Source organism: Zonotrichia albicollis, chromosome 13 (genome assembly GCF_047830755.1).
Source record: "Zonotrichia albicollis isolate bZonAlb1 chromosome 13, bZonAlb1.hap1, whole genome shotgun sequence".
Classification (NCBI taxonomy): domain Eukaryota; kingdom Metazoa; phylum Chordata; class Aves; order Passeriformes; family Passerellidae; genus Zonotrichia; species Zonotrichia albicollis.
The window spans coordinates 15,867,697-15,892,496 of NC_133831.1; the positions used below are offsets into that span (position 1 = coordinate 15,867,697).

Consider the following 24,800-nt stretch of genomic DNA (forward strand, 5'->3'; position numbering starts at 1 on the left):
GCCGACATACTAGGAAGGTACAGCCTTCCTGAACTGCCTACCCCATATTCCCCCTTGAACCTACTGTTCTACCCTGAAGTTCAGAAGTTCAGGCTTATAGAGACCCCCTTATCTACCTCAGGAGCCCACGGCCCGATAACAAACCTGCTGCCCAAAGTCAGTGGAGACATTAAGACCCATTTCAAAGACGTTAACGCCCATAATATCCATCCAATTATTTGTAGACACTAGGAAAGGTGTGTGCTATCTATGACATGAAAGTGTGCCACAGGACCTTGCACGCAAATAAGTTCTCCATACTTGGTAAGCTTGGGGGTCAGCAGCTCTGTGTGAGTGGCGACATGCCGCTGTCGCGACAGGGCTAGAGCAGGGGAGGCTCAGGGAGCGCCGGCGACACATGGACCCGTTTAGCGCCAGCCCCAGCGGTGACTGAGGCCCCCGCCCGAGGACTGCGTGGCGGCTGGAGCCCCAAAGGCCGTGCCGAGCTCCGCCCCAGGACCAGCACCCCCAAAGCGGCCGTGGTCCAAAGCCAGCACCCCTCAGCCGGGCGGTGCTCCAGGCCCGGCACTCCCGAAGCGGTCCGTGCTCCGGGGTGGGCACCCCCGAAGAGGGCCGAGCTCCAGGTCCCGGAACCACGCCCGGCTCGGCAGCAGCAACGGGGCGGGCGCCGCTGCAGTACCGGACAGCACCACAGGGCGGCAGCACCCGCTTTGAGGCGCCCGACGCTTAGGCCGTTAACCCCGCAAAATCGCTGCGAAGGTTCTTTAATTACCGCAGAGGGATCTTTTCTTCTTGCAATTTCAAGCAGATTTTTTGTTAATGTATATGTACAAAAGTTGTATTTGTACTTTCAAACCTGATCAATCTAAGACACGTTAGCTATTTTAAACCCATATATATAATAATGAATAAAGGGCTATTTTAAAATCAATTTATACTAAAAATGAGAAACCTTATTTTTTTTCACCTCTCCCTCCTATGAAATGTCAGCCACTTTCTTCCTTTTTTGACAGACTCTGCGTGACACCCCTTTCCTCACCTGCTCCTCCACCCTCTCACTCCCTCCCACTGCCATCACTTCCTCATTAGGGAAGGCTTCTGAACACAGGAAAATTATTTCACTGAATTCCTTAGTGCAGAACAATGTTAAAAGCTCACATATGTTCCAACATGTAACTGCACTTATGCAAAGCCCCAGGAAAGCTCTTCCTCATGAAAACGCTGATCAAAAATTCCTTGAGGCCAGATGAGTGTTCTTAGACAGAGTGGTGCTATTTTTTACACTGTTCCTTATAGACTGGTGCTTTGCATGCATGCATGTAGGGCTAAACCCACTTTCTGCTTTTACTTCACAGAAGAGGCCTTGTTTTTTGGAACAAAAACTAGAGGTAACTTACATCTCCTTAAATAACACACTGGAGACTGATCGACTGATCTACCAGCCCAAAAAAAAAAAAAAAAAATCTATAAAGACCCCAAACACCTTACATTGTATTTAGGTATTTAATAAGTCAAAGAAGAACAGAACCAAGAGAAAGCAAACATCTGCTCCACAGCTGGTTTTTTCAAGTAGGAAATTTCTGTTGTCATCACAATGCAGAGCAAGACCAAAATTAGATTACATCAGCTCTTAAGTGTTTTTACACCAGGCACTGCTTTGCCAGTACCTCTTCTCAGGTGAAGGTTGCAATTAGGCGCAGTTAGAACCTGACTGCAACTAACATTTTTAATTAACAATTACATGAACAAGCCGCAATTACATTAACAACAATTACATCAACTGTTTAATTCACAATAATACAATTCTTGTCAGAGGGAAAAGGAATTTCTCCTCCGAGTTACTCATCACTTTCTGTATCGCTGTCTTCTGAGGACTCAAACCACTCCTCAGATCCTGCAGGAGGGTAGTTCAGTTTTCCAGAACCTGCAAGTGATTAACAAGGTGTTAACTTTTATAAATCAGGAAAAAATGAGCTCCAAAATAAATACTATTCAATGACCCAACCCAGCAAGCCCCAAATGCTTTTGACTACAGACTGGACCAAACACTCAGAACCACTTCTATGTGCCCTTAGTCTGTGCTGACAGAACTAGTTTGCTCTAGAGGTCCCCTCAGCTGTTTTCAGAGAATCTGAGCAACCTGCTGGAAAAAATCAGTATTTCAGATGAAGGCAATGCAAAGAGAGAATGCTGATCATTTTATGTGTTATAAACACAGATTCATACAATCCTTACCAACTGTAAAAGGCGTTTCATCTTCAGACTCTTGCCAGCATTCAAAATCCAAGGACACATGAACATTCTGTTGACAAAACCAGAGTTTGAAACACCTGCTCTGATGCACAGCAAACATGCTCAGAACATTCAGTAACTCTCAAATTAATTTTCACTTCACCTTGTTCTTCAGTAATTTGCACCATGTTCCTTTCTTCTCTTTTACCAGTAAAATCACAGCCTCTGTATCCTTAACCACACATGTGGACTTCTCTGCAATTACTGACTGATACAGCTCCAGGTCAGCCACGTAACGTTTCCCTTCTGAATAAGCACTGCAATATACAGTAAGTTTAAAAACACTAAATCCAAACAGAGACATTTTTCTGATTATACCAAAGTTTCTTAAAACCTACCTGAAAGTCACCTTTTCTCTACAGAACTCACATCTACTCTCAGTTGCTCTCAGTATTTGTACCTTCAGTGTCACACTCACATCATCTTGAAACCACTTGATTGGTGGATGACAGCTGAAAGAAAGTTCATTTACTAGGTGAATTCCAAAGCAGAAAAGCACTGAGGTTTAGCCAAGCTGATTCACACAGAGCCAGAATTTGTCTATGAAGTCACAACTCAGCCACGGGGCCTGGGCCATGCAGACCTGACACCAGCCCAACATGGGAATGAATCACTGTTTTCTTACCCCTGCTGCTGATGCACAGTAGAGTCTTCTGCTTCCTTTGTTTGAATTACATAATCTAAAAAGACATCCAAAAACATCTTTTATACCTCCTTATACTACAAAAACCAGGTATTTCCAGAATTTCCCTATACTATCACAAAAATAACTTGCTAGTAACCAAATTATTGTCTTTGTCTTTTATATTGTGTACTTCCTATCCTGAACGATTTCATGAAGTAAATAATTCAACTAAAAAATTTAATTATCAAAAACACTCTAGTTGGTGTTACAAGATTTAAAAAACCTAACCAAACATGCTATTTTCCAGGTCAGGTAAAGGTTTTCTCCAGTTTCAAAACATTATTTGACACCTGAAACAATTCAGGGAATTAGTGGGAAGTTTCAGGAATGAAATGATTAATGGTGGTGTCAACACCACAGCTCAAAACATGGCATTAGTGTGACTATTAACAGGGGAAAAAATCTTCTACAATAAGCACTTCAGTCTTTTTATCTGCTAGAACTTCCTTACCTTCCACCCATGTGTCAGCTGCTAGCAGGTAATCCTGTCCCCCTGCTATGCCTAAGCATTTCTAAACCTCTACTGACAGAAAAGTAAACACATCCTTGAGATTTGATGAAAAAAATGGGGGAGCACCATTTTCTGCCATTCTCCATCTCAGGGGAAAAAAATTACCCTGAGAACAACTTTATTTCAACTCCCTTCAATCCTGTGGCCTTGGACAGCACAGCTCTCATCCCCTCTACAGCAGAGATGTCCTGCTCACATGTTCCACTCAGAGCCAAAGAATTCCAAGTGTCTCAAGGACAGAGCATTCCCCAGACTGCCACACAGAGTGGGAAGAGTCACTCTCAGCATCTCCTGACTGCTCTGGCTGACTGCAAACATCATCCACATGGTGCTGCTCTGTGTACCCAGAGCAGTCTGCAGCTGCCAGGGTGACTGTTAGGTTGGTATCAAGCACCTAACTTGAATTCACATTTGAAAACTTGTGGAAAGCACTGAAGACTTACTGCTTGGAGGAGTCACAGGACTGTTACAGCTTTCAGCAGAATCTTTCTGTATTGGTGGACTGGACACCTCCTCTAGATCAGCTGTGTCCTCTTCTGTGCTTCTGAACATAGGACAAAGAAGTTTTAAAAGAAAACCCACAAATGACAGTCAGCTTCACCTTACTTTGCCTTCCCCTACTTTAATCTTTGCCTTATTAACAAGGCCTGCACTGCAGTTCCCAATTTTTCAACAGTAGTCTCAGGCTCAGCAGGTCTGTAAAAAAATGATCCAAGCAGCTGCATTACACACATTTCAGCACACAGCATCACAGTAAAGTTGTCTGGTCCCTAGCATTAAATGCTTTGGCAATGACATGGAGCATCCCAAAGTTCCTTTCCCAGGAGAAAGAAATAAATACAAACAAGGTTGTGCCTGAGATACAAGATACTGACTGACTGGCAAGCATCCAAACCAGCGACTGAGCATCATAAATTGTGACAGAATCTAAATTCAAACTCTGTACTAACTACAGAGTTAGTAAATTAGGAATCATAGAGTTAGCAAAGTTACTAACTTCCCTGACTGCATCAAATTCTAGGTTAGTATTTCCTAGAATTAGAATTTTCTTTCCCTTGGTGTTATGGGGCTAAAGAGCAGTTAATGGGAAGGAGACACATTGCAAACACAACTGTTCCTGCATTTAAATGAACATCACTGTCAGTAATATTATTCATATTCAGTTAAATACAGTTTTTCTCTTAATAAAATAGATGCTGAATTTTGCTAATACTTACAAAGGCTCCAAGCTCTGTCCATGATCCACAACTGGCATCTGCGTGCACAGCTTGTGAATTGCTCCTACATGTTCAGGATTGTCAGTTCCCAAACCCGTTGACAGAATCTCAGACCGAATGTTGTACTCATTGACCCACATCCTCATCGTGGGGAGATGGGTAACCCCAACCTTGAATTACACAGCAAAATAAAGGGAAAGCACAGCTCTTCAATGGTCTCCCTCCAACTCAAAGCTGCTCTTTTAGTCAGATTTCAAACGTAGCCCTACTGACTTATGCCTGCAGGCAATCTGGATTTCCTGATTTTTAGACAGGAACCTCCCCATGTTCAGTCGGTGATAATGGCTCCAGTAACTGGCTGTGTGCCCTAACAGAACCAGGATGGCAATTAGGTAAACAGTGCCAGCCCTGACCATGGGACAGCCATAACAAACCTCATGCACTGAAGAACTTTGAGTGCCAGACATCCTGAGAACAGCGGAGGGGGTGGGGGACACAATAAAACCCCAAAGCCTAGAAACTGCTGAAAGGTTGAGCTACACTACATGGAAACTGAAAAGAATGACTCCCAGATAATTTTCCAATTCAATTTTCACTTGACTCACTCCACAAAATCAAGGAGTCTGCTGATGCTAATGGATGTGAAACTGTAAAACAAGAAAACTCCAAGAACAAGAGCAGCCATTTTTCCTGTTATGATCAAGGAAATGAAGGAGCAAAGTTTTGACCTTTTTTTATTTGCAGAAAAATGTAGATTAAAACCAACTACAAGGCAGTGTAAGGGCTGTAAGAGTAGAACTAAGAATTTGTAAACAAAATAAATTAAGTCTACTTCAAGAGTTGTTGGATATCAGCAAACCATCTTGGAGGATCCAAGTTTCATTCTTCCAGTGGAATGTAACGAACTGCAGAACTGATTTCACAACACAAACTACTGAACACCAGTACCTTCCAAATACACTTTTTTTACTACCTTTGTGCAATAGTCCGGGACCATGTGCAGACATACTAAGACTTCCCAGTGCTGCCATTCTGTACCTACCATTGGGTCAACCCAAACTGTCCTTCCCAAGGTTTGCACCACTTTTGCATGATGAACTTTTCCTTTAATTTTGTGATTGATGTGCTCAGTCACCTAGGAAAAACAAGTTATCGCAGCACTTGAGATGTATGGATACCAACACAGCTTTAAAAGTCACTTTAATTACAATGGAACAACAACTTCTGAGCTTAACAATGAAATGGGTATTCAACAACACCGTTTTGACTAAAACAGTGGCACACTTTAACTTAACTCTAAGTTAGAACAGTACAAGCCTTCAAGGATAATGAAAGATCACTCAAACACATATCAATTCAGAAAGGCTACACATCCCCTGTTCCTCCCCCAGAATCCAAAGTAGTGAGAATCTAGTCTAAAAGAAAGACATTTAAATCAGAAGAAAAAAAAATCCCATTAAGTCCCCCGTATTATTTCAGAGAAAAAAAAAAAAAGAAAATTTGCCTTCTCAGAACCTGCCCCAACTGCAGGTATTTAGTGTCAATACTAGTAAGCAATGCTGTTTGGTACCGAAGCTTACAGTTTGTAACTGTTTTCTGTAAAAAAACAGAAAGAGAAGGTAAAGAATGTAAAGGAAATACCATGCAAAACCAGCTTATTACCTTTGGATTCCATTCAACTTCATTATCTATGGGTTTTACTCTACAAACTATAATTTCCACAGCCTGAGGTGGCAGACTCTGAAACTTCACAGGCAAGTGAAGCAGCTGATCACTATTCACTTGACTTGTCCTGCCTTCATCTATGTATTTAATTGTGACCTTACAGGCATTTTCTTCATCTTTTGCTGGAGTCTCTACCACCTGAACCCTTCATATAGCAGGAAAAGAAACAGAGAATTATTATTCAGGTAACCAGGTGTGCAGGATATTTTTTAATACTCCTCTCATTTTAAAACTGATATTCCCCCAGCCCACTTCTGTAACCAAGTGCATGTGTGGGGAACCATCTTGTTAGCCATTCATGAGTACAGAGTAGGCAAGAGCTTTCTAAAAGCATTATTGGCATAGCAGAGGTTTTTTTGCTGCTTTTGGGGACTTTTTCTTTACCCAACAGTCAATTTTTAAAAAATCTTTGCATAAATACGTGCACATGAATCAAGTAAAAAGCCAACAAAATTCTACCTGTGGCAAACAGCTCCCTCACGTAACCCATAGAACACTGACTTCTCCACAGCATTCACAGAAATCCTGTGTCCTGGTACCCTGAAGTAATCATTCATGTCTTTAGCAACAGCTGCATATTGGTCCTTTTGTTTCCTGACTATTCGACCAAAGTACTTTGTTGCATGTACAATGAAGAGAGGCAGGATCTGAAAGGATCAAACACAACAGCAAAAAGGAGGGGTGGGTGATTTCTCAAAGCAATGAAATTTAAGTAATTTAAGTCTTTATATGCAGATCACATACCTCTTTGCAGCCCCAAAAGGTGACAGATGTTGTACACACATAGTTCAGAAAACAGTGAGTTGTTATTATTCTCAATCCTAACTGGCCATAGCTCAGTCAGCAGGACAGCAATGTATGGAAGAGGAGCTGTTGGTGTCAGGTGATGATATTCCACCTCAGGGAACACCTTCAGTGAACACCAGTGAGTTCTGACAATTATCTGCCAGGCTATTATTAACCACTCACACATTCTGCACCGCTCCACCTCTGCTCTGAACGCTCCCCAGCCTTACAGAGAGAACTGACTGCTTTTTGTGCACCAAAAGGACTTAAATAAAAGCCTACAAACACACAGCTGTGCACATCAATGTGTAAAATGCTGCTGTGAGAGCACCTCAGATAAAGCTCAAAGGGAGCTGGAGACACAAACTGTTACTGGGATATGAACAATCACTGTAGCAAAGTCAACCCTGTAGCCATGAAGGTTTCATGGATGTGGAACTACTGAAAAAGAAGTCTAACTAAACCAGCACCCTACAGCAAAAATCTTCTGAAGCACTGATATTTCTGAAGGAAATAACTCAAATGTTCTACCTACAAGACAGGAGCTCCCCATTTCTCGGGCATACTATAAATGAAAATACATTCTTTAACCCCAACGCCAGAAAATGCTCAGTTTTCAGCCAGTTTGCACAAACGTGTCAGCTAAGAAAAAAAATCATTCCACTTCAACTTCCCCTCACTCCCACAGATTACTCTGTGTTTCCTCTACAAGAAATATAAGTTTCTATAAACTTCCATCTTTGTTAATCTTGATATACAGTCTCAAATTATAAAAGGAATGAATACACAGAACTCAAGTCATCTTCCCACAAAACGTCAATCTTCAAAACAGGAAAAAAACCTGAGGTAAACTCAGACTTGCCTATAATACACAACACAAAGAACATCTGGCACACTGATTTATGCAAGGAAGAGTACATTAATCCTACTGCAGAAAGGCTAATGGAATAAAAAAAGTAACATGCTAAGTAGCTGTTTAAGACCTGTTTCTCTTGGTACCAAAGGCCAAGGAAAACTTACTGTCACACGTTCAGGTGTTTCTATCATTTCAGCTGCAATATTCTGAGCCATGTCTACTGATAAATTAATTTGATGACGATCTGGACACTCTGTTCTGTTCCTGCATTTAAAAAAAACACAAGTCTAGAAAAAAGCTCTCTGCTTTCAGTTGTAAACAACCGTTAAGTGACTTGCAACAGGCAACAGAAAAAAAATCAGGAGCAAAACCTGTTTTAGATAAAAGCATCCAACAGGAAAATTCACCAAGGAATCAGCGGCAAGCATCACTGAGGGCACAAAACACTGACACTTCCTTACCTGCAAATCCCAAATGTTTTCAGAGAAGCACACAGGGGTCTTGAAAATTTCTCATCTTCCTCAGATTCCTGCACCCTGGCAGTCAAATCATAGAGCTCTTCTGGAATTTCAGCTTCTGCATGCTTTAAGTAGTAGAAAATCTCAGGTGCATGACAGGAACTGTTCTCTGTCAGCAGAATGACTGACTTTGCCTTCATGTCTTCCTGATCTACAGCAGAATCCTAGAAATAATGAGAAATATTTTGGGAAAACGTTTAGGCATTCATCAGTAATAACCCAAAGTAGCACCACCCAGTCAAGGTTCACCCAAACCTTTATGCCAGGGCAGAAGTTGTCACTCAAGCTTTGCAGGCGCTGCCCGAAGACTGCTGCAGATGGGAAACTGAAGTGGATCACCCAAGCTGCATCTGTGATTCCCAAGGAGGGCAGGCAGTCATCTGTTAAAACTAAGCACATGTTTTACACAGATATGTAACTCTAATAACTCAAACATGGGAAGCATCACATCACATACACCACAGCTGATTTCCTTCTCCCAGCTGGAAGATGGATTTTTCCCCAATACATTCCTATAAGGGTTTTTATTTCCCCAGTCAATAAATCTCATCAGCATATGGCAGACACAGCATTTCATGCCAAGCTCACAGAATTCTCCATTTTCTGTCAGCACCACAGAATGCAGAGAATTGAGCACCACGCAGTAATTCACAGGAGTAAGACAGGAGACAGCTGAAATACTGCAGGAGTTCTCACAGCTCTGTGCAGAACTAAGTCCACCTTCTTGTTTTTATGTAGCATAAAGAACAAATTGAGTTTGAAAATGGATAAAGGCCTTTGTTAGTGCAAAAAAATTGAAAAATAACCCTAATGGAACTTACAGAAAATTATTACAATAAATCTTTGTAGTTTGGAAATTATTTCAGACTTTGTATCTCCTCTGTAGCAGAGAAAATTGTAAAATACTGGAAAATCTTTGAAAACATTGGTAGTTCTTTAAACTAAGCAGGGAACGTAATAACAGGAGAAATGGAAAAAACCCAAAAAAACCCAAAGCCCCTGTAGCAGTAAGAAGTAAACAGAGAACTGGCAAGAGTTCACAGGGATCTGCTCCTGTGGAAGTGTGAGATAACCCAGTGTAAGTGCTTGGTGCAGATCTCAGCTCTGCATTAAGATACAATCCCAACCAGACAGAGAATCCTCACCTAACACAGCAGGAGTGCCAGAACTGTGCATTTTTCTCCACCTCTCCAAGACACACTCAGCATTACACTTGCTCTCTTTATGCTTTTTCAAGGAAACTATTGAGTTGCTCTTCAGTGCCTGCATGGCAAAGTAACAAGTTATGCATTCCTGCAATGCTGCAGTACTTGCTCCAATCAAATCTAAGAGGCAGCATCTCTTACTAGAATTTAGCACATCTTACTGTAGAGATACAATGAAAGAACTAATGAAATTTAGGTTGCTTATATGAAAAAGAATGCATTAATGGACATAAGGTTCATTAATTTCTTGTATAAAAAGAAAACGACAAGCTCACATTCTCATGTTTAATACATTAGACAGACATTTAAGAAAATAAAAATGTCAACCTTTTCCCCTCCTTAATGTGTTCTGATTTCATGATCTAACAACATGCAGATTCATGTTTCAGTCTCTCAGAACAAGTACCCTTCATCACGTGAACCCCTGAAATATTTTCATGGGCCATGTAAAAGATTTGAAGTTGGTCTGCAAAGAATTCTTGTCCAACAAGAATCACTATTAACAGATTCAATCCTATTTTAACATTAACAAGCACTTTTTTTGAAGTGGTGGCAGGGTTGGTTTTGAAACGCTTGAACCCTCAAATATTCAAGGGAAATGTGTTAGAAAGTTACAATCCCAAACCAGATTTGCTTCTATTAACAATCACCAAAGAATAAACATTCCAGATGCACCAATATTTACATCAGAAACGAATCCTTTAAGTATCACATGATCTATGTCAGCTATCTGCTGACAGTCAGTCTGGGGTTACTTTTAGCAGGCATGATTAACTTCCAAATTCACATCCCACCTTTATTTTCAGAAGCCAAGATATTTTAATTTGTTATCAACTTAAAAAAAAACCCTGCTTATCTAAGTTTAAATACTTTCTTACCTTATGAATCATCTCTACTTCAGTTACTGAGTCAGTGAAGACAAGCACTTTCTGAAGATTCCTCTGGGTAAAATCCAAGATTTTGAGTAACTCAGCAGTTCTGCTGCTGCTTATGCAGGGCTGCACCACCTAAAAGCAAACACAGAACAGAGCTCCTAATTCATATAACCCATACATATTTTACTGTGTAATTCTTCCTAATCCTAACCTTGATGCATACACACACTGACACTTTCAGTTCTGCTCAATCATTAAGGTTTCTCACTAAAACTTTTGTGTTTTCAGTTTCCTTACATGTTATGGCTATCTACTTTTGGAGATTTCCCAACATTCAAAATCCACAAATGATGCCATGCTGAGACATGCTGCAATTCAAATCAAACTTAAATCATTTTGTGTTATTCCTCAGGGCTATACCACATAGACTGGAAACTAAATTAAAAGATACCTAAGAATATGTAATAGGCCTTCTAGAAATGTGAGGTCAAGAGTTTGGTATTGTGTGAAAGCAGCAAACCAAATGCTTTACTTGATCTGCCTTGGCACTCCTTAACTTGTAGTTCTGCCAGCCACAGCTAACAACTGCAAAAACATTCTGATCAAGAACTGTACTGTTTGCAAATACATCTCAAATTTAGACTCATTTGCACTAACCACAAAATAGTCAAGGGACTGTGTGCATTTCAGTCCTATAAAAGAAAGCAAGAGACCTCCAGCTTGTTCAGTGACTCACCTGCACATGATTTCTAACTTCAGCTCACACTGGGAGGCAGCACTGCAGCACCACCTGCTTCCAATAAACCAGCACCAGCCACATATCCAAGCAGTGACACATTTTCCGAAGTTTTACCTGTTGCACATTTCCAAAGATGGCAGCTTCCTCAATAACAGTTATCACAATGTGAGGATCATTCATGAACTCCTTTATCAAGGGTGTGATATGTTTACTCCACTGAGTTCCCACAGCAATGGTCTGATGTGGTAGATTCCCCCGTGGCCGAGCAGTGGCCTTCTTGTAAAAATCCAGTATGGTAAACACCTAGGAAGGAAAGAGATTTTTTTTTTCTCTCCTCTCATAATATTCCAGCAAAACCAGAAAAAAAAAACCAGAGTTTGAGAACAATGTTTTTCCCAGTCACAAAGCCACTACCACAGCAAACTGCAAGTCTCATCCCTCAAAAGAAGAGTTTGGTATGTACACTTTTATCCTATTCTCTGCATGACTTCTGAAGCAAAAGAAAGCAACAGGACAGCATATCCATGTGCACGCACGATTCTGTCCAGAGAAGATGGAAATCTCAGGAAAAACATCTGTTGAAATCTCTAATATAAAAAGCCTAGACAAAGATCTGAGAGGGCAGAGACATTCAGCAAAAACCAGGTGGTAACTAGAAGACAAGCCCGACCTGCCAACACAGTAATTTGCAAATACAAAAATAAAAAGTAAAATAAAAAAAGGGGTTCACAATAAACCCACTTCCAGGGTTTTCTTCCTCAGTGTGTGCAACTGTTCCAGACTCATGCACAACTGGAACAGCATTTTGCCAAGGGGCTGTGTATGGCATTTACCTGTTCAGAAGTGTCAGAAAACAGCACCTCGATCTCGTCAAGAACAAGATGGCAAAGCCTACGCAAGAACCCAGTGTTGTGTTCCAGCAGTCTCAGGAGGTTGTATGGTGTAGTCACTACTACTTCACCTACAAGGTGGAGGGAAAGACTTACTATTAACTTACCCCTTGGAAGAGTATTACTGTGACAACAAAGGACATGGCAGCTTTATTAAAAATGGTCACATTTGTATTTCAGATTCATCATCTCAAAACTGGGGAGTTCGTATTTTTCTACTCCTGCAAGTTTTCCAAGACATGAGTGGGTGAGGCTCTGATATTTTGAAATCCAGTGAAATGTCTGAAGGTTAGCAAGTTTACAAAGCAGGATGGCATCTCATTTTCCAGTAAGGTACTGGAAGCAGAGGTAAAAGCTTCAGAACCAAATAGCCAGAAAGGAAATATTTATAAATATATGCAAGAGCAATTTCAGGGAAGTTCAGTTTCAACAGTAGAATAAAGCACACACTGTAGCTGAGGAATTTATAAGATGTGTGTGCATGTGTACCTATCTACACATAGAAATAAAACCACACAAACCTCCACTGGTGCAATTACACCAACAGCTCTGCTGCTTACAGGCCTGAATTCACCCACCAAGGCTCAAGTTGAACAATGGATGAAAAAATACCAACTACTGAAATGGGGTTTTACACAATTCTTCATAGTTCTATCCACAGTTCTTATTCTCTTGGCACAACAAAAGCCCCTTTTGAAAATGCAGGTATTAAACAAAGGCACCAAACCAGAACACACCTAAATATTTTAAGTATATATATCTAAGTACAATATATCTAAGCAGGGCAAGTCTCCCAACAGCTTTTTCATTATTTCTATGCTGCTTCTCTGTGGAGCACCCTCCGCATGCTACTGAGTTAGACACAATAAATGCTCAGTACTTTGTGTAACAGCAAATTGTAAACCACCATTTAAACAAGTAAATCGAGAACCTGAGAAGGAGAAATTGTTCCTTCACAAGCTCCTGCAATTAAGGCAGCTCACACTGCCTTCAGGCATAACAAAGATGATGACAAAGTGTTCTTACAGCCTCGGATTTCCATTTGGCTGGCTGCTTCCTTGTTCTGCCCGAGGGTTATCAGCACTGGATGAAGGTGTCTGCAGCCCTTCCTGTACGTTTTCAGCAGGTCAAAAACAAGCTGTGCCTTCTTCCATCCAGGACATAAAACCAGTGCTAGTGGCTATATACACAGGTACAAAAATTGACAACATTTGTTAGACAGAAATACAGAACCTTAAGAATCTTGTCTTACTAGGGTTGTACTGGGCCATTTTCAGAGGTCCCTTACAACCTCAGATCTAACAGAAGCTAGAAAATGCATTGTAGTATTTGAAACAGCTAATACCAATTTTAGTTTAATAACTACATACTACTCATGCAGAAACAAAGCTCCATTGTGTATTTAAGTGCCAGGGCATGAACCACTTGCTGGGGATTACTTTAAAAGTAAGTTTGGGACTTGCCCCATTTACAGAGTCCACCCAAGGCCTCTAAGCAGAGGCCTTACAGAAACTGGCAGGCATCATGAAGATACACTAAGAGGACATTAATGTATACATTCCAAATATTCAGACTAGTAACAGGTTCTCTGGTCCAATATATACATACCCCACTCATGTTTGGCAAGGCTTGGTAGTGATTTTCCTGCAGCAGTGTAAGAACTGGTGGAATATATAACAAGGGATCATTTCCCTGATGGGAGATGGCAACGACATCACATCCCCCAGCTGCTGCTGGCCAACAGTAGGACTGGGTGAAGGTAGGGCCTGAAAACTTGTTACAAGCAAGTTCCTACAGAAACAGAAATCAAGAATTTCACACTAAATCAGTGTACTTGAACAACAACAAAACAAGACAAAGTTTAACAAGTGATTTAAAAGCTTTTGACCCATTACATAAGAAATGTCCTTGACAGGTAATATGAAAAACCATCTTCTGGGCTCAGCTGTTACATTACTGTTTTAAAATTTAAATCCATTTGTAGAAGTGGCTAATGTATCAGAAAAAATGTGTGAAATTCTTACAGCATTTCTCCAAAGCTTCATTTATTCAACCATATGAACCTTGCACATTACTCTATCAAACTGAGGTATTACTGTAGTATTTTCTATGGTAATTTGAGGTATGACACTTGTCTTGAAAAGATAATCAATGTAGTATCATCACCTCTACCTTTTTCAGACCATCAGAAAGTGGTGCTGCTTCCAAAACTGACGATGGTTCAATTTTCTTGCTCAGGAACACAAAGCTTTTTTCTTTCCCAACATCTTGTAAACTCTGAAACCATGAGACAAATAGATTATAATGGCAATTCTTACCAAAAGGGGTTTAGCTTACACAAAACTCAGAAGCACTCACTGTATTTAAAAAAAAAGGAATTTTGATGTAAATTAATCAAATTCTAAATTAATTTTAAACATGATTTGTACATACTGCTAGGTTACACAGACCAAGGGCGAGATAAAAACTTGCTATTGCTATTTTATAAAGGAAGAAAGATGGTCTTAAATGTCTTAAACCCCTCAAGAGATGCAGTGGATACTCTGTGTACAGCTGGCACTCAGTCCCACAGGAGCAGCCCGAGGCAGGGGCAGCAGTCACAGTGCAGATGGCAGCTTATCCACATCATTCCCTCACTCTTCTCTGCTCCAAAGCAGGTCCCTCCACAGACTGCAATCCCTTCAGAAACACCTGCATGGAGCTCCCTCTACTCCTCTGACCCTGGCATTGACTGTTTCTCACACTTTTTTGTTCTGCTCCCTGTGTTTTTGCCCTTTCTCAAATGCAGGGAGGCATCCCCAACTCGGCTGGCTCAGCTCTGGCCTGCAGAGGCCAATGCAGGAGCAGTCAGCCCCTGACCTCCTCCCACAAACACCCAATGCTACCAAAACCAACATGTTTGCAGCACAAGACAAATTAAATAAAAGTTAATGTTTGAAATACCTGTTGTTCATCTTCAACTGTATGTGTCTGAAGGGAACTGGAATTCAAGAACTGTGGAATCCTGAGAAACAGAGATATTAAAAAGAACATAAATTCAAAAGAAAAACATCATTTATAAATACCACCACTACTTCCCAAGTGTCATGAAGCAATTCACTTCAAGTATTTCTGACATATCTATGCCAATGAGAAAAATCCTCAATACAAAAGCAGAAGTCAAAACACACCCCCTGGAAAGCAAAATTTAGTAAAAATAATCTTTCAGAATCTTTTCAAAATTAAATTCCCTGACATTAGAAGAAAAATAGATTGAACTGTAGAAAAAAAAGGCTTCTTAAAGTTCCAAAACATAGAACAACTCATTTGCATCAGCTAGAAACTGACAGAAGAAATATTCCTGAGATTTCCTTCATATGCATCAACTGACCTGCAGCACAGTGGAAGCACTGCACAAACTGACCCACTCTTATTTCATTAAATCCAAAAACTTTATAAATCACACCAAAAATAAAATAAAGCAAATTAACACACTTAGTGTGCAGAATAACACCTCCTCACCACACCCTTGTTGTCAAGCTGCTGTTTAGAAATAACTGGTATTTTTCCAGGGTAAGTCCTTCCCCAAAAGCACATGTATGGAGATTCCCTTTCCCTCTCTGCCCTTTAGAGGCCCAAGAACAGTAACTGCAAACACACAACAGCTCCCAAATGTCTGATGACAGAATCATTCTGAATATTTAACAAACTGCACCACACCTCTCTGTCTGAACTGCTTTATCTTCCTTGGAAGGCAAATCTGGCACCGTGCTGACCACCTAGGAAGGAAACACATTTTAAGCACTAAAATACTGTTCAAAAGTAATATTTAAAACACAAAGTTGAAAGTGTTTTTCTCATGTGGGATTCTCCAAATATTTTGCAGCATTCTTTTCCAAATTCAAAGTTGCTTTGATTAAGGCAACAATGTTGATGAAACAAGCTTCAGGAAACCATCTAAAAACAACAAGCTGGGTGACTACAGCATTTCTAATGTGGCCTATGTATGTTTATATTGGCTTGCATTTCACAATTCATTACAAAATGTAATACTTACAGGCACTGTACTGTCATTTAGATCTCTGTGTAATGTTTGGGATGGCTTTTTAGGAACAGAATTACAGCCAGCAAGACCTAAAAAGGTAAATAAAATGGAAATAACCATTTCTGATTATCTGAACACATAAAAAGCCAGAGATGGACACCACATGTCCCAGCCACTGGGATCCAACCCAAGACAGGACATTCCCATTCCCCACATGCAAATAAACACACCAAGTGCTGCATGTAGGACTGTCCCCCCAACCGTGGGTCCCACCTGGCCCAAGATGTGGTGACACCTCCTCCCCAAAGGGCAGTTTTGGCCTGGCAAGAAACGTAGGACCAACAAACTCCACTGGAACACCCTCAGCATTTAAGGACAGTTCATCATCAGAAACATCTGAGGAACTCCCTGCAGTCCCTTCATCTTCCTTGTAATGAGCAAAGTGCTTGGCAACCAGATCATCGTTAACACAGATCTATAAAAAAACCCAAACAAGATCTTTTTTATTCAGTGTCAACAAGCAGTAAGCTACACCAACACACATTTGTTTAAAATTTATGTGAAGATTTAAACAAAAGCAGTACTTTTAAATATGATAAAAAAACCCCAAAAAAATCCAACTAAACAGAACCCCAGATATAAGAAATACCAGTGAATGCTTTCTGTCAAATACTAGGTCTAAAAAAAAGCAAAGTGCTATTTTCATGTATGTTCTTTCAACAGGTGTTAATTACTGAGCTCCAGATTTCTGGCCAAAATTATGTACTGAATTAGCTGTTTCTATGAGCCCTGAAAGAACCCTCTGATCCAGGGAAGCTTCTGTTTCTTTTAGATTCAGCATACATCAAAATCTGGCAGAAAAAAAAGGCAGTATTAGGCCTAAAACAACTTCTATCGACTATACAGCTGTGTAACTCTGGCAGTACCTACAGCAGAGACTTCACACAAGTGACACATTTTGGCAAGTGGAACTGGACTTGGTAATTTTTCCAGCTCCTGGAGGACTCCTCTGTATGCAAGAGTGTGAAATTTTAGTTATTTTTACAGTATTATGCAGCTGCCTTATTGAAATATCTTCAAACATGATACCGCAAGATGTACACCAAATAACGCATATAGTTATCCACTTAAATACTGGCTGGACTTTACTTGCTTGTCAATAGTGAAAAAGAAAAAAGGTTAATGAAGAGAAAAATAGAAGTTCTGCCTCTTGGAATTTCTCCAGAGACTTACAATGAACAGCGTGTAATGAAAACCTCTAACAAATTAATGATTTAGCTTCTACTGTATCTGAAAAAAACACACAAGCCAAGCTTTCCAGTCTTGAACTAATAGCAAACTACACACTAATAGTGTTGGCAATATAAAAGTATCTTACCTTTTCATCTTTTATAGTCACAAAAAGGAACACCTCTAACACTTTATCTTCTACTGTCTGTATTGTGGCTTTAACCTCGGTAGCCTCTAAATGCAGTAACAAACACAAGAAAAAAGATTAAACCCCTATCACACTGTCAGCATTCTTCACTTGGACTGACACAGACAAAATCAGGCATCACAATTAAAAATGTATAACACTTGTTATTGCACCTAAGTGAAATGAGGAATTTGACAATAAAAACTTAAAAGCTCCAAAAAGGAACTCATCCTTAGTCTTTGGAGGAGGATTGAGAGCTGAAACAGATGAACAACCTCTTGAGACAAACCACTCTTAGTTCTACACTGAAAGTCTTGGTTTGCTCTTGGGCTCTGTCAGTCTGGGGCACCAGCACATGCTTTCCAAGGGTGACATCTCCTTTTCTTGAAAGAAGTTGTATTTGCACATCTGTACAGCTTTGTTACACTTCATGTGGGCAAACACACCTAATCCAAGTCCTGCAGCACCTCTGCACATGCAGGACAGCTGTGATGCACATTCAGTCTCATGCTTAATACACAAAATGGTTCCAATCTTCAAAACCAATGTGACATGAATGCTCCCTCAGTCAGCCTAATCTAGCCTAAACACAATTTAAGTACCAAAATTCATGCAGCATGGAAGCCCAGAATACCCAAAATACAGCTCCACAAGTACTTGTGCCTTAGTCACACCATACTTAAGCAGCTCCTTTCTTACTGTTTTTAACAAACACCATTTGTAAATATAATCAAGTATACTCAAGTATAATGGACTAGTACACCAGCACTGTATTTTCCTAACAACTGATTTTTCCCAAAACTGAAGTGCTATTTACCTTCAAGAAGCTTTCGAAAATGCTGAATGGCAGCAGTATCCCATCTTTTGGCTGGTCTAGGAAAATAAACACAACCAGTTTTTCCAGATTATCAAACATGAAAATAGTAATTAAAAAAAAATTCTGTATTAGCACAAAGCTCTAAATCATGAAAATTCTTATGAAGTGCACAGCTACACAAATCAGCAGAATCTGATTACTCAGCACATCACTTTAGTTTGGTAATATTGTTCCAGTTCACCAGTATTATGAATTGATCAAAATTAAAAGACATTTTGTCAAGGTATCATAGTGCACCAAATATAAGATATGAAGAAATCACAGAATCATTTAGGTTGGAAAAAAACCCCAGGATCACTAACTCAGCACCACTCAACAATGTCCCTTAGTGCCACATCCATACACCTTTTAAATCTCTCCAGGGTTGGTGACTCCACCAGTACCCTGGGGAGCTTTGTCCTCTCAGCTGGAAGAGAGCTGATTTTTCTCTTTGTAGCTGGTACAGTTCTGTGTTCTACGCTTACTATGAGAATACTGTGGGTTTCCCCTTGAAATATAATCCCTGCTAAAAAATTCTCCACTGAACCCTCACACTTCAGAAATGCACAAACAGAAGGTATTTCCTAGCTCTCCTTACCCTATTTTGGCAGTGTTTTCACAGTAGTCAATATGCAGTGTCAGTGGCTTTGTGCAGTGCAGTCGACACTTCTTTGCTCTGTGTGGGATCTTTGCAAATGCTCCTGGTAAAACTCGAATGCTGCAAAACAAAGTGGAAATTATCTCATTTTACAGGGCAGAATTTCTTCTCCAGAAGTCACTGGTCTCACAAACCACCTCCTGTTACCCTGAATTTAACAACACAGTTCTTCCAGGAGTTTGAATCCCACTGGCTCCCACCTTGATACCACTGTCTTACTCTAAGAGGTGCCATCAGGACCAACTGGTGAACAGGACTGCACTTCTATTCACTTAGTATCAATACACATCCCAGTAACCTGGAATCTTTCTGATCCTTTGCCACTGCAGTTTCAAGTCTTCTTGCTACTCATCTTCTAAGCATCTTCATGGTATTTTACCCATTATCAAGTTGTTTCCAACAAAACAACAGTTGTTTTTCAACAAATCAACACTCAACTTAAAACATTATTTATTTTAAAATACTTTAAGTAAGTTCTAATTTTGTGCAATACTACCAAAACCAATTTGGTGAAGTTTCTTGTGCTCCAAGTTGCATATTTTAATAGACAAACTTTAAGAGCTGGACTAGCTTGTTCTGAAACACAAGAATACATTTTTCAAGATGTTAAAAACACAAGGTTTTACACTCATTTCATCAAGCACTCAGAACCTGTGAAAAACTCACCTTTTTTTGACACCATGACAACACAAACTGTCAGCTCTTAGTAAACAAGCTGTTCAACTGCAGTGGGTAAACCTCTCTATATTTCTGTTTAGACCTCAAAAGCTGTTGCAGTAAGTGAAACCCTGCTTCTGCAGATGGTTTTTATGCCCAAACTTCATTGGCCACAGCATTTTTTTTTTTTGCATATAACAAATTATTAAATAAGAAGACAATATAAAGGTACGTTTTAACCAGCAATCACACATCTCAATCACAAAAGACTGACACTTCTATTCTAAATCTTTAAAAAAGCAAAATCTAAAATGGAAAGCATCTTTATCACAAAATAAGGACTGGTTTGCACTTAGTGTATCATGTGGTGAGCAGCTGCTTGTGGACACAACCTACACCTCAATTAAACCAAACCATTAACTAAATAAATATTAACAGCAGCTGTATCTACTTACAAATTTATTATATGTGATGTATTAACAAATACATGACAATAACTAAAACACACACCTCTTTGATGGAACATAGCAGTACTTGGCATAATCCACGAGGAAACAGCTGAGCTGGTAACCATCTGCCTGGCACCACACTGACTGCACCAGTGCCCTGCACCAGCACTTCAGCTCCTCACTGAAAACCACATAAACCTGAGCACAGACAAAGAACAAGACAGCAGCTTCTTTCTCATAGCCCCAGTTACACTCAAAGGCAAGGACACAGTATTTATTATACAGCCTACCATTTTCTTTGCAAAATGCAAACTTTATAGCTCACAGTAAGAAGGCTTACAGATGAGAAAACACAACTCACAGAGATGCTATATCTGGTTTTGTGTGTAAAATTCAAAAAAAACCAAACCAACATATACTTGATTCTTCACCACCAAACAGATTCAAGTAATAGATTATTTCTATCTAGAGCAATGATCTTACCTGGCCTTTTTTAATCTCCTCTTCTTTTACTTCATCTGTACCTTTGTAAGAGGTATAAAACTGTTCCATTTCAGCATTCAGGTTTTCATACACAGTTTCACCGACTACACCAGGCACAGGTTCTCTCACAGCAATCCAAAAGCAACTTGGATCCTCAGCCTGGGCCAAGGAGCAGAGAACACATACTGCTGACTTTTAAGAATATCTGAGCAGATGTAAAAATAAAACTTGATTTTCACAGGGCATCTTCAAAATTATGGTGACTGACACTGAGATACAGAATGTTAGTACGTGAAACATCTTTCACCTTCACAGCATTAGTTCGTGAAATGGCTTCTCAGCTTCCAACTTTCCTGAGCACTGCAACAAACACCATGGGGGGGTCTACAAGGGAGCAGCATTATCTAAAAAGTTGGTTAAACCAAACAGTGGAAAAAGTGCAAAGACAAAGGTTTTTACTTCCATATGAAGTCCTCAGGCCTGGAGAATATTAGAGTGGGAAATCCCATCTATTATGCCTACTGCTGTTGCTTGTCTGTTTTGAGAAGCAGAATTTCTGTGTAGAGGTAATACAGGTGTTTGGAGAGGCCTGGAGGCACTCGCACGGACATGCTGAGCTCCATGTTGGGAGAAAGATCAAAGCTCAGAGATCATAAAAAGCACAGGGGAGCTCACAGGGTTCCTGATGAATCCTGCTGGGATGGGCCGCCAGTGTCCACCTGGGTGTGCCCCAGATCCTCCAGTTAAATATATTTTCGTTATTTCAGCTGTGGTTTTGTGGTTTTTCTGGCTGCCTGCCCGTGTTAATTCACACACCAACTCACGCATTTCACAATAAAAACAATAAAAATAAGACCTTAGAAAATGACAAAGTACATATAACCCAAATATGACTCCACAAGTGCAAAGAAATGCTGGTGAATGGAAATGCACAGGCAACTTCTTTTTTGTAATTGTGACCTCAAGAAATTCACATGGAAACAGAAATCAATCCTTTAGATTAAAAAAAAACCAACATACCTTTAATACTATGACTTCCATGTTTATCTCCTGTGTCTCTCTTATCACTACTGTAAAAGAAAACATTTGATGAACCATTCTGATCCCCACCATTTTTTCAAAGCCTATTTGAAGATCACACACCTAAAGCAAACCTATAAATTTTTACTACTCATCTCAGAAGTACTAGTTTTAGCAATTTATTGTTTATGATTTACATGTTTCAAAGTGTTCAAACCAGCTTTCTTAGTGAGGGACTATGTTAAAGCCTAATTAGGATTTACCATCCATGCTGCATTTCTTCCATTCAAAGGCCAGCAGAAATAGCCTGATCACAGACAAGTGCTTTTACAACCTACCTACACAATCAAATGAGCAGGAACACCAGAAGAGAATATTTACAACTTTAAAAAAATCCCTCAGCCGAATACAAAAGAGGAATCCAAAACTTAGCGAACAAGTTTAATATCACAGATTTTTATTAGCATTTCATACTACATCTGTCTGCAGTGGTACATACCAGACCGAGGAGTTACAACAGAATAATGAAACTTACAGCAATTAACTGGCAATTCATTTTGGCACAAACCAAAACATCGTGGAATCACATCGTGGTATCATCACAGCAGGGTCTAGCTTACAAGGATTTACAATTAAAGCAGATGCCTAATTAAATATTTCAGAAAAGGAAAGTGAATACAGTCCTTCCATTTCCAAAACTACTGCTGAACAAGCCAGAATCCAGCAGCAACAGCGCTACCCTAAGGTGACACACGGCGACAAGCTGTAAGCGACAGCAGTGACCATTCCCATTTAACATGACAATGGAAGAGCTGAAACGATTGCAGAAGCTTCACCCAAGATCCTTTAATACAAACAAAGCTCCTGAGTTAGGCACTTGTTTCTTACCCTGCACCGTTATACTGCACCAAGAGATTATCAGCACTGCCTTCGATATTAAAGTAGACTTTTCTTTCAGCAGTAACACGCGAAGGCCATAAATAACTTCAGCTGAAGTCTCAGGTTCATTAGTGCAAACCCACTAAATGGCCGATGAACGTAGCAGGGTGGAAACACAGCCACACACAGGATCAGCTCTCCCAGCCCGCTCCAAGTAACATTCCCGCTTTGTTAAGAACCGAGGAGGGAAACAAACGCTTGCTAAAATATCACACCTACCACTACACAGTATTTAACCTGTAAAAATGCTGTACATCACTAAACCTCTCGCCCCACCTGCTGCACTAACACAGACCTAGGGAAGGTAGAAGGAGCCTGTGCAGCCATCCCGGGGTGCGCAGACACTCCCGGACACACAGCCCTTTATCCCTCTGCCAGTCGAGCTCCACCTAACCCCGGCTCACCGGGAGGCGCGGAGCGACGAACAGCGCCTTTAGAAACACCTTCTTCGCTTTACTCCCAATTCCCAGTGCCCATTTCCCTCTGTCCTACCACAGCTCCACGCTGCTTCCCGTAGGAACAAGCCCACCGACCTCGCCCTCCAGCGCTGTGCGGCTCCGCACGCCGCACTGCCGCCCGCTCCCCGCCGAACCTTCCAGAATACGCAGCGCTCCCGCCCCCAGAGCCGCCCCGGGGCGGGTCGGAGGCCAGAACCGCCCATCCCCGGCTCCATGGGCCGCCCTGCCGCACTGCTGCCCGCGGAACCTTCCAGAACCCCCCAGCACTCCCGGCTCCCAGAGCCGCCCCGGGGCGGGTCGGAGCCCAGAGCAGCCCATCCCTGGCTCCATGAGCCGCCCGCGGAACCTTCCAGAACCCGCAGCGCTCCCACCCCCAGCGCCGCCCCGGGGCGGGTCAGAGCCCAGAGCAGCCCCAGAGCCCGGAACAGCCCACCCCTGGCCCCCCAGGCCCGGGTTGTGTCCAATGGTACTGCCAACTATTCCCGGCTGTAAAAAACACCAGAAACGCTGTGGGAAATCTCACAAAGCACAGGGAAGTCCGTCGTCTTGCTTTTTGTATAAAATGGGAACCAAACTCATAATGAAAGAATAAAAACCTTTGTTACTGCAAGCAACTTGAAATCAAGAATATTCTACTGGGATTTGAGGGAAATTATTACAATGAACCTTTAGGATTTGGAATTTATTTCAGGCTTAAAGTCTCTGTAGCAGAGACAATGGTGAAATAGTGGTAGTTCTTTGGAAACACTGGCAGTTCTTAACTAATGCAGGGACAACAATCACAGGAAAAAAGGAAAACACAAAACAGGCGTAGCACCAAGAAGTAAATGGACAACTGGAAAGAGTTCATAGGGATCTGCCCCCTTTGAAGTGGTGAAATAACTTAGTGTAAGTCCTTGGTGTAGTTCTTAGCTCTGCAGGAAGACATAACCCCAGCCAGACAGAGAGAGCCCTCACCTAACACAAGTGCCAAAAGTGCATTTTTTACACATCTGGCATCACCCCTGCATGCCTCCCCTGCCCACATTCCCATATCCACACTCCTGCTGTGCTTGAGTGCTAAATGATTTCTTTATCAAAAACATTTTCTCATAAAAGTAAACTGGTAGAATAACCATGAGGCAGAACAATAAAAGAAATCCTTTGTGTATTTCAGTTTGTCATCTCGAGGGATATGGTCCAGATGAATAAAGTGCATTTCCTACGAGAGTGCACTGCCACTTGTTGAAGGCATTACTGAATGAGAACTCCTGGAAACTGACTGCCCTTGGGATAAAGGAGGAGGAGAGAAGAGAGCTGGCAGCTCTTTAAGCATCTTTTCCTTGAAGCACAAAACCTCTTTGATTCTCATGTGTAAGAAATCAGGCAGGAGACCAAATAAGCAGAGTAAGACCCTTCTGGTCTGACTGGAGAGCAAGAAAGAAATGTACTGGCACTGGAAGCAGGGATACATATCCATAGGGGAGAATATAGGGATGGTGCTTGGAGATATAGGAGTGGGATCAGGAGAGCTAAGGCACAACTGCAGCAGAATATTGCA

At 41.0% G+C, this 24,800-nt stretch overlaps 1 protein-coding gene across 1 annotated transcript; it reads right to left on the reverse strand.

Moving 5' to 3' along the window:
- Nucleotides 1–1,492: 1,492 nt before the first annotated feature.
- On the reverse strand, nucleotides 1,493–24,779 carry TDRD12 (tudor domain containing 12). Its single transcript, XM_074551111.1, has 30 exons — nucleotides 21,864–24,779; nucleotides 20,844–21,002; nucleotides 20,422–20,558; nucleotides 19,195–19,314; nucleotides 18,558–18,613; nucleotides 17,702–17,787; nucleotides 16,597–16,798; nucleotides 16,336–16,412; nucleotides 15,999–16,057; nucleotides 15,243–15,303; nucleotides 14,472–14,576; nucleotides 13,908–14,090; nucleotides 13,326–13,479; nucleotides 12,243–12,370; nucleotides 11,524–11,712; nucleotides 10,674–10,802; nucleotides 9,736–9,853; nucleotides 8,846–8,979; nucleotides 8,534–8,754; nucleotides 8,237–8,336; nucleotides 6,890–7,077; nucleotides 6,368–6,575; nucleotides 5,748–5,840; nucleotides 4,706–4,875; nucleotides 3,932–4,032; nucleotides 2,918–2,972; nucleotides 2,631–2,744; nucleotides 2,396–2,549; nucleotides 2,236–2,302; nucleotides 1,493–1,924 (listed from the first exon to the last, which is right to left on the reverse strand). The coding sequence occupies exons 1-30, from the start codon at nucleotides 21,954–21,956 to the stop codon at nucleotides 1,839–1,841; spliced, it is 3,747 nt and encodes a 1,248-aa protein (XP_074407212.1). The 5' UTR covers nucleotides 21,957–24,779; the 3' UTR covers nucleotides 1,493–1,838.
- Between the last annotated feature and the right edge of the window lie 21 nt (nucleotides 24,780–24,800).

Coding starts and splice junctions, on each gene's coding strand:
- TDRD12 (XM_074551111.1), bottom strand. CDS start 21,956: ATGGTGGGGATCAGAATGGTTCATCAAATGTTTTCTTTTACAGTAGTG. Junction 7,078..8,236: donor AAACACCTGAACGTGTGACA/GTAAGTTTTCCT, acceptor TGATCCTTTCAG/ATCCTGCCTCTCTTCATTGT. Junction 1,925..2,235: donor TGAAACGCCTTTTACAGTTG/GTAAGGATTGTA, acceptor AATCACTTGCAG/GTTCTGGAAAACTGAACTAC.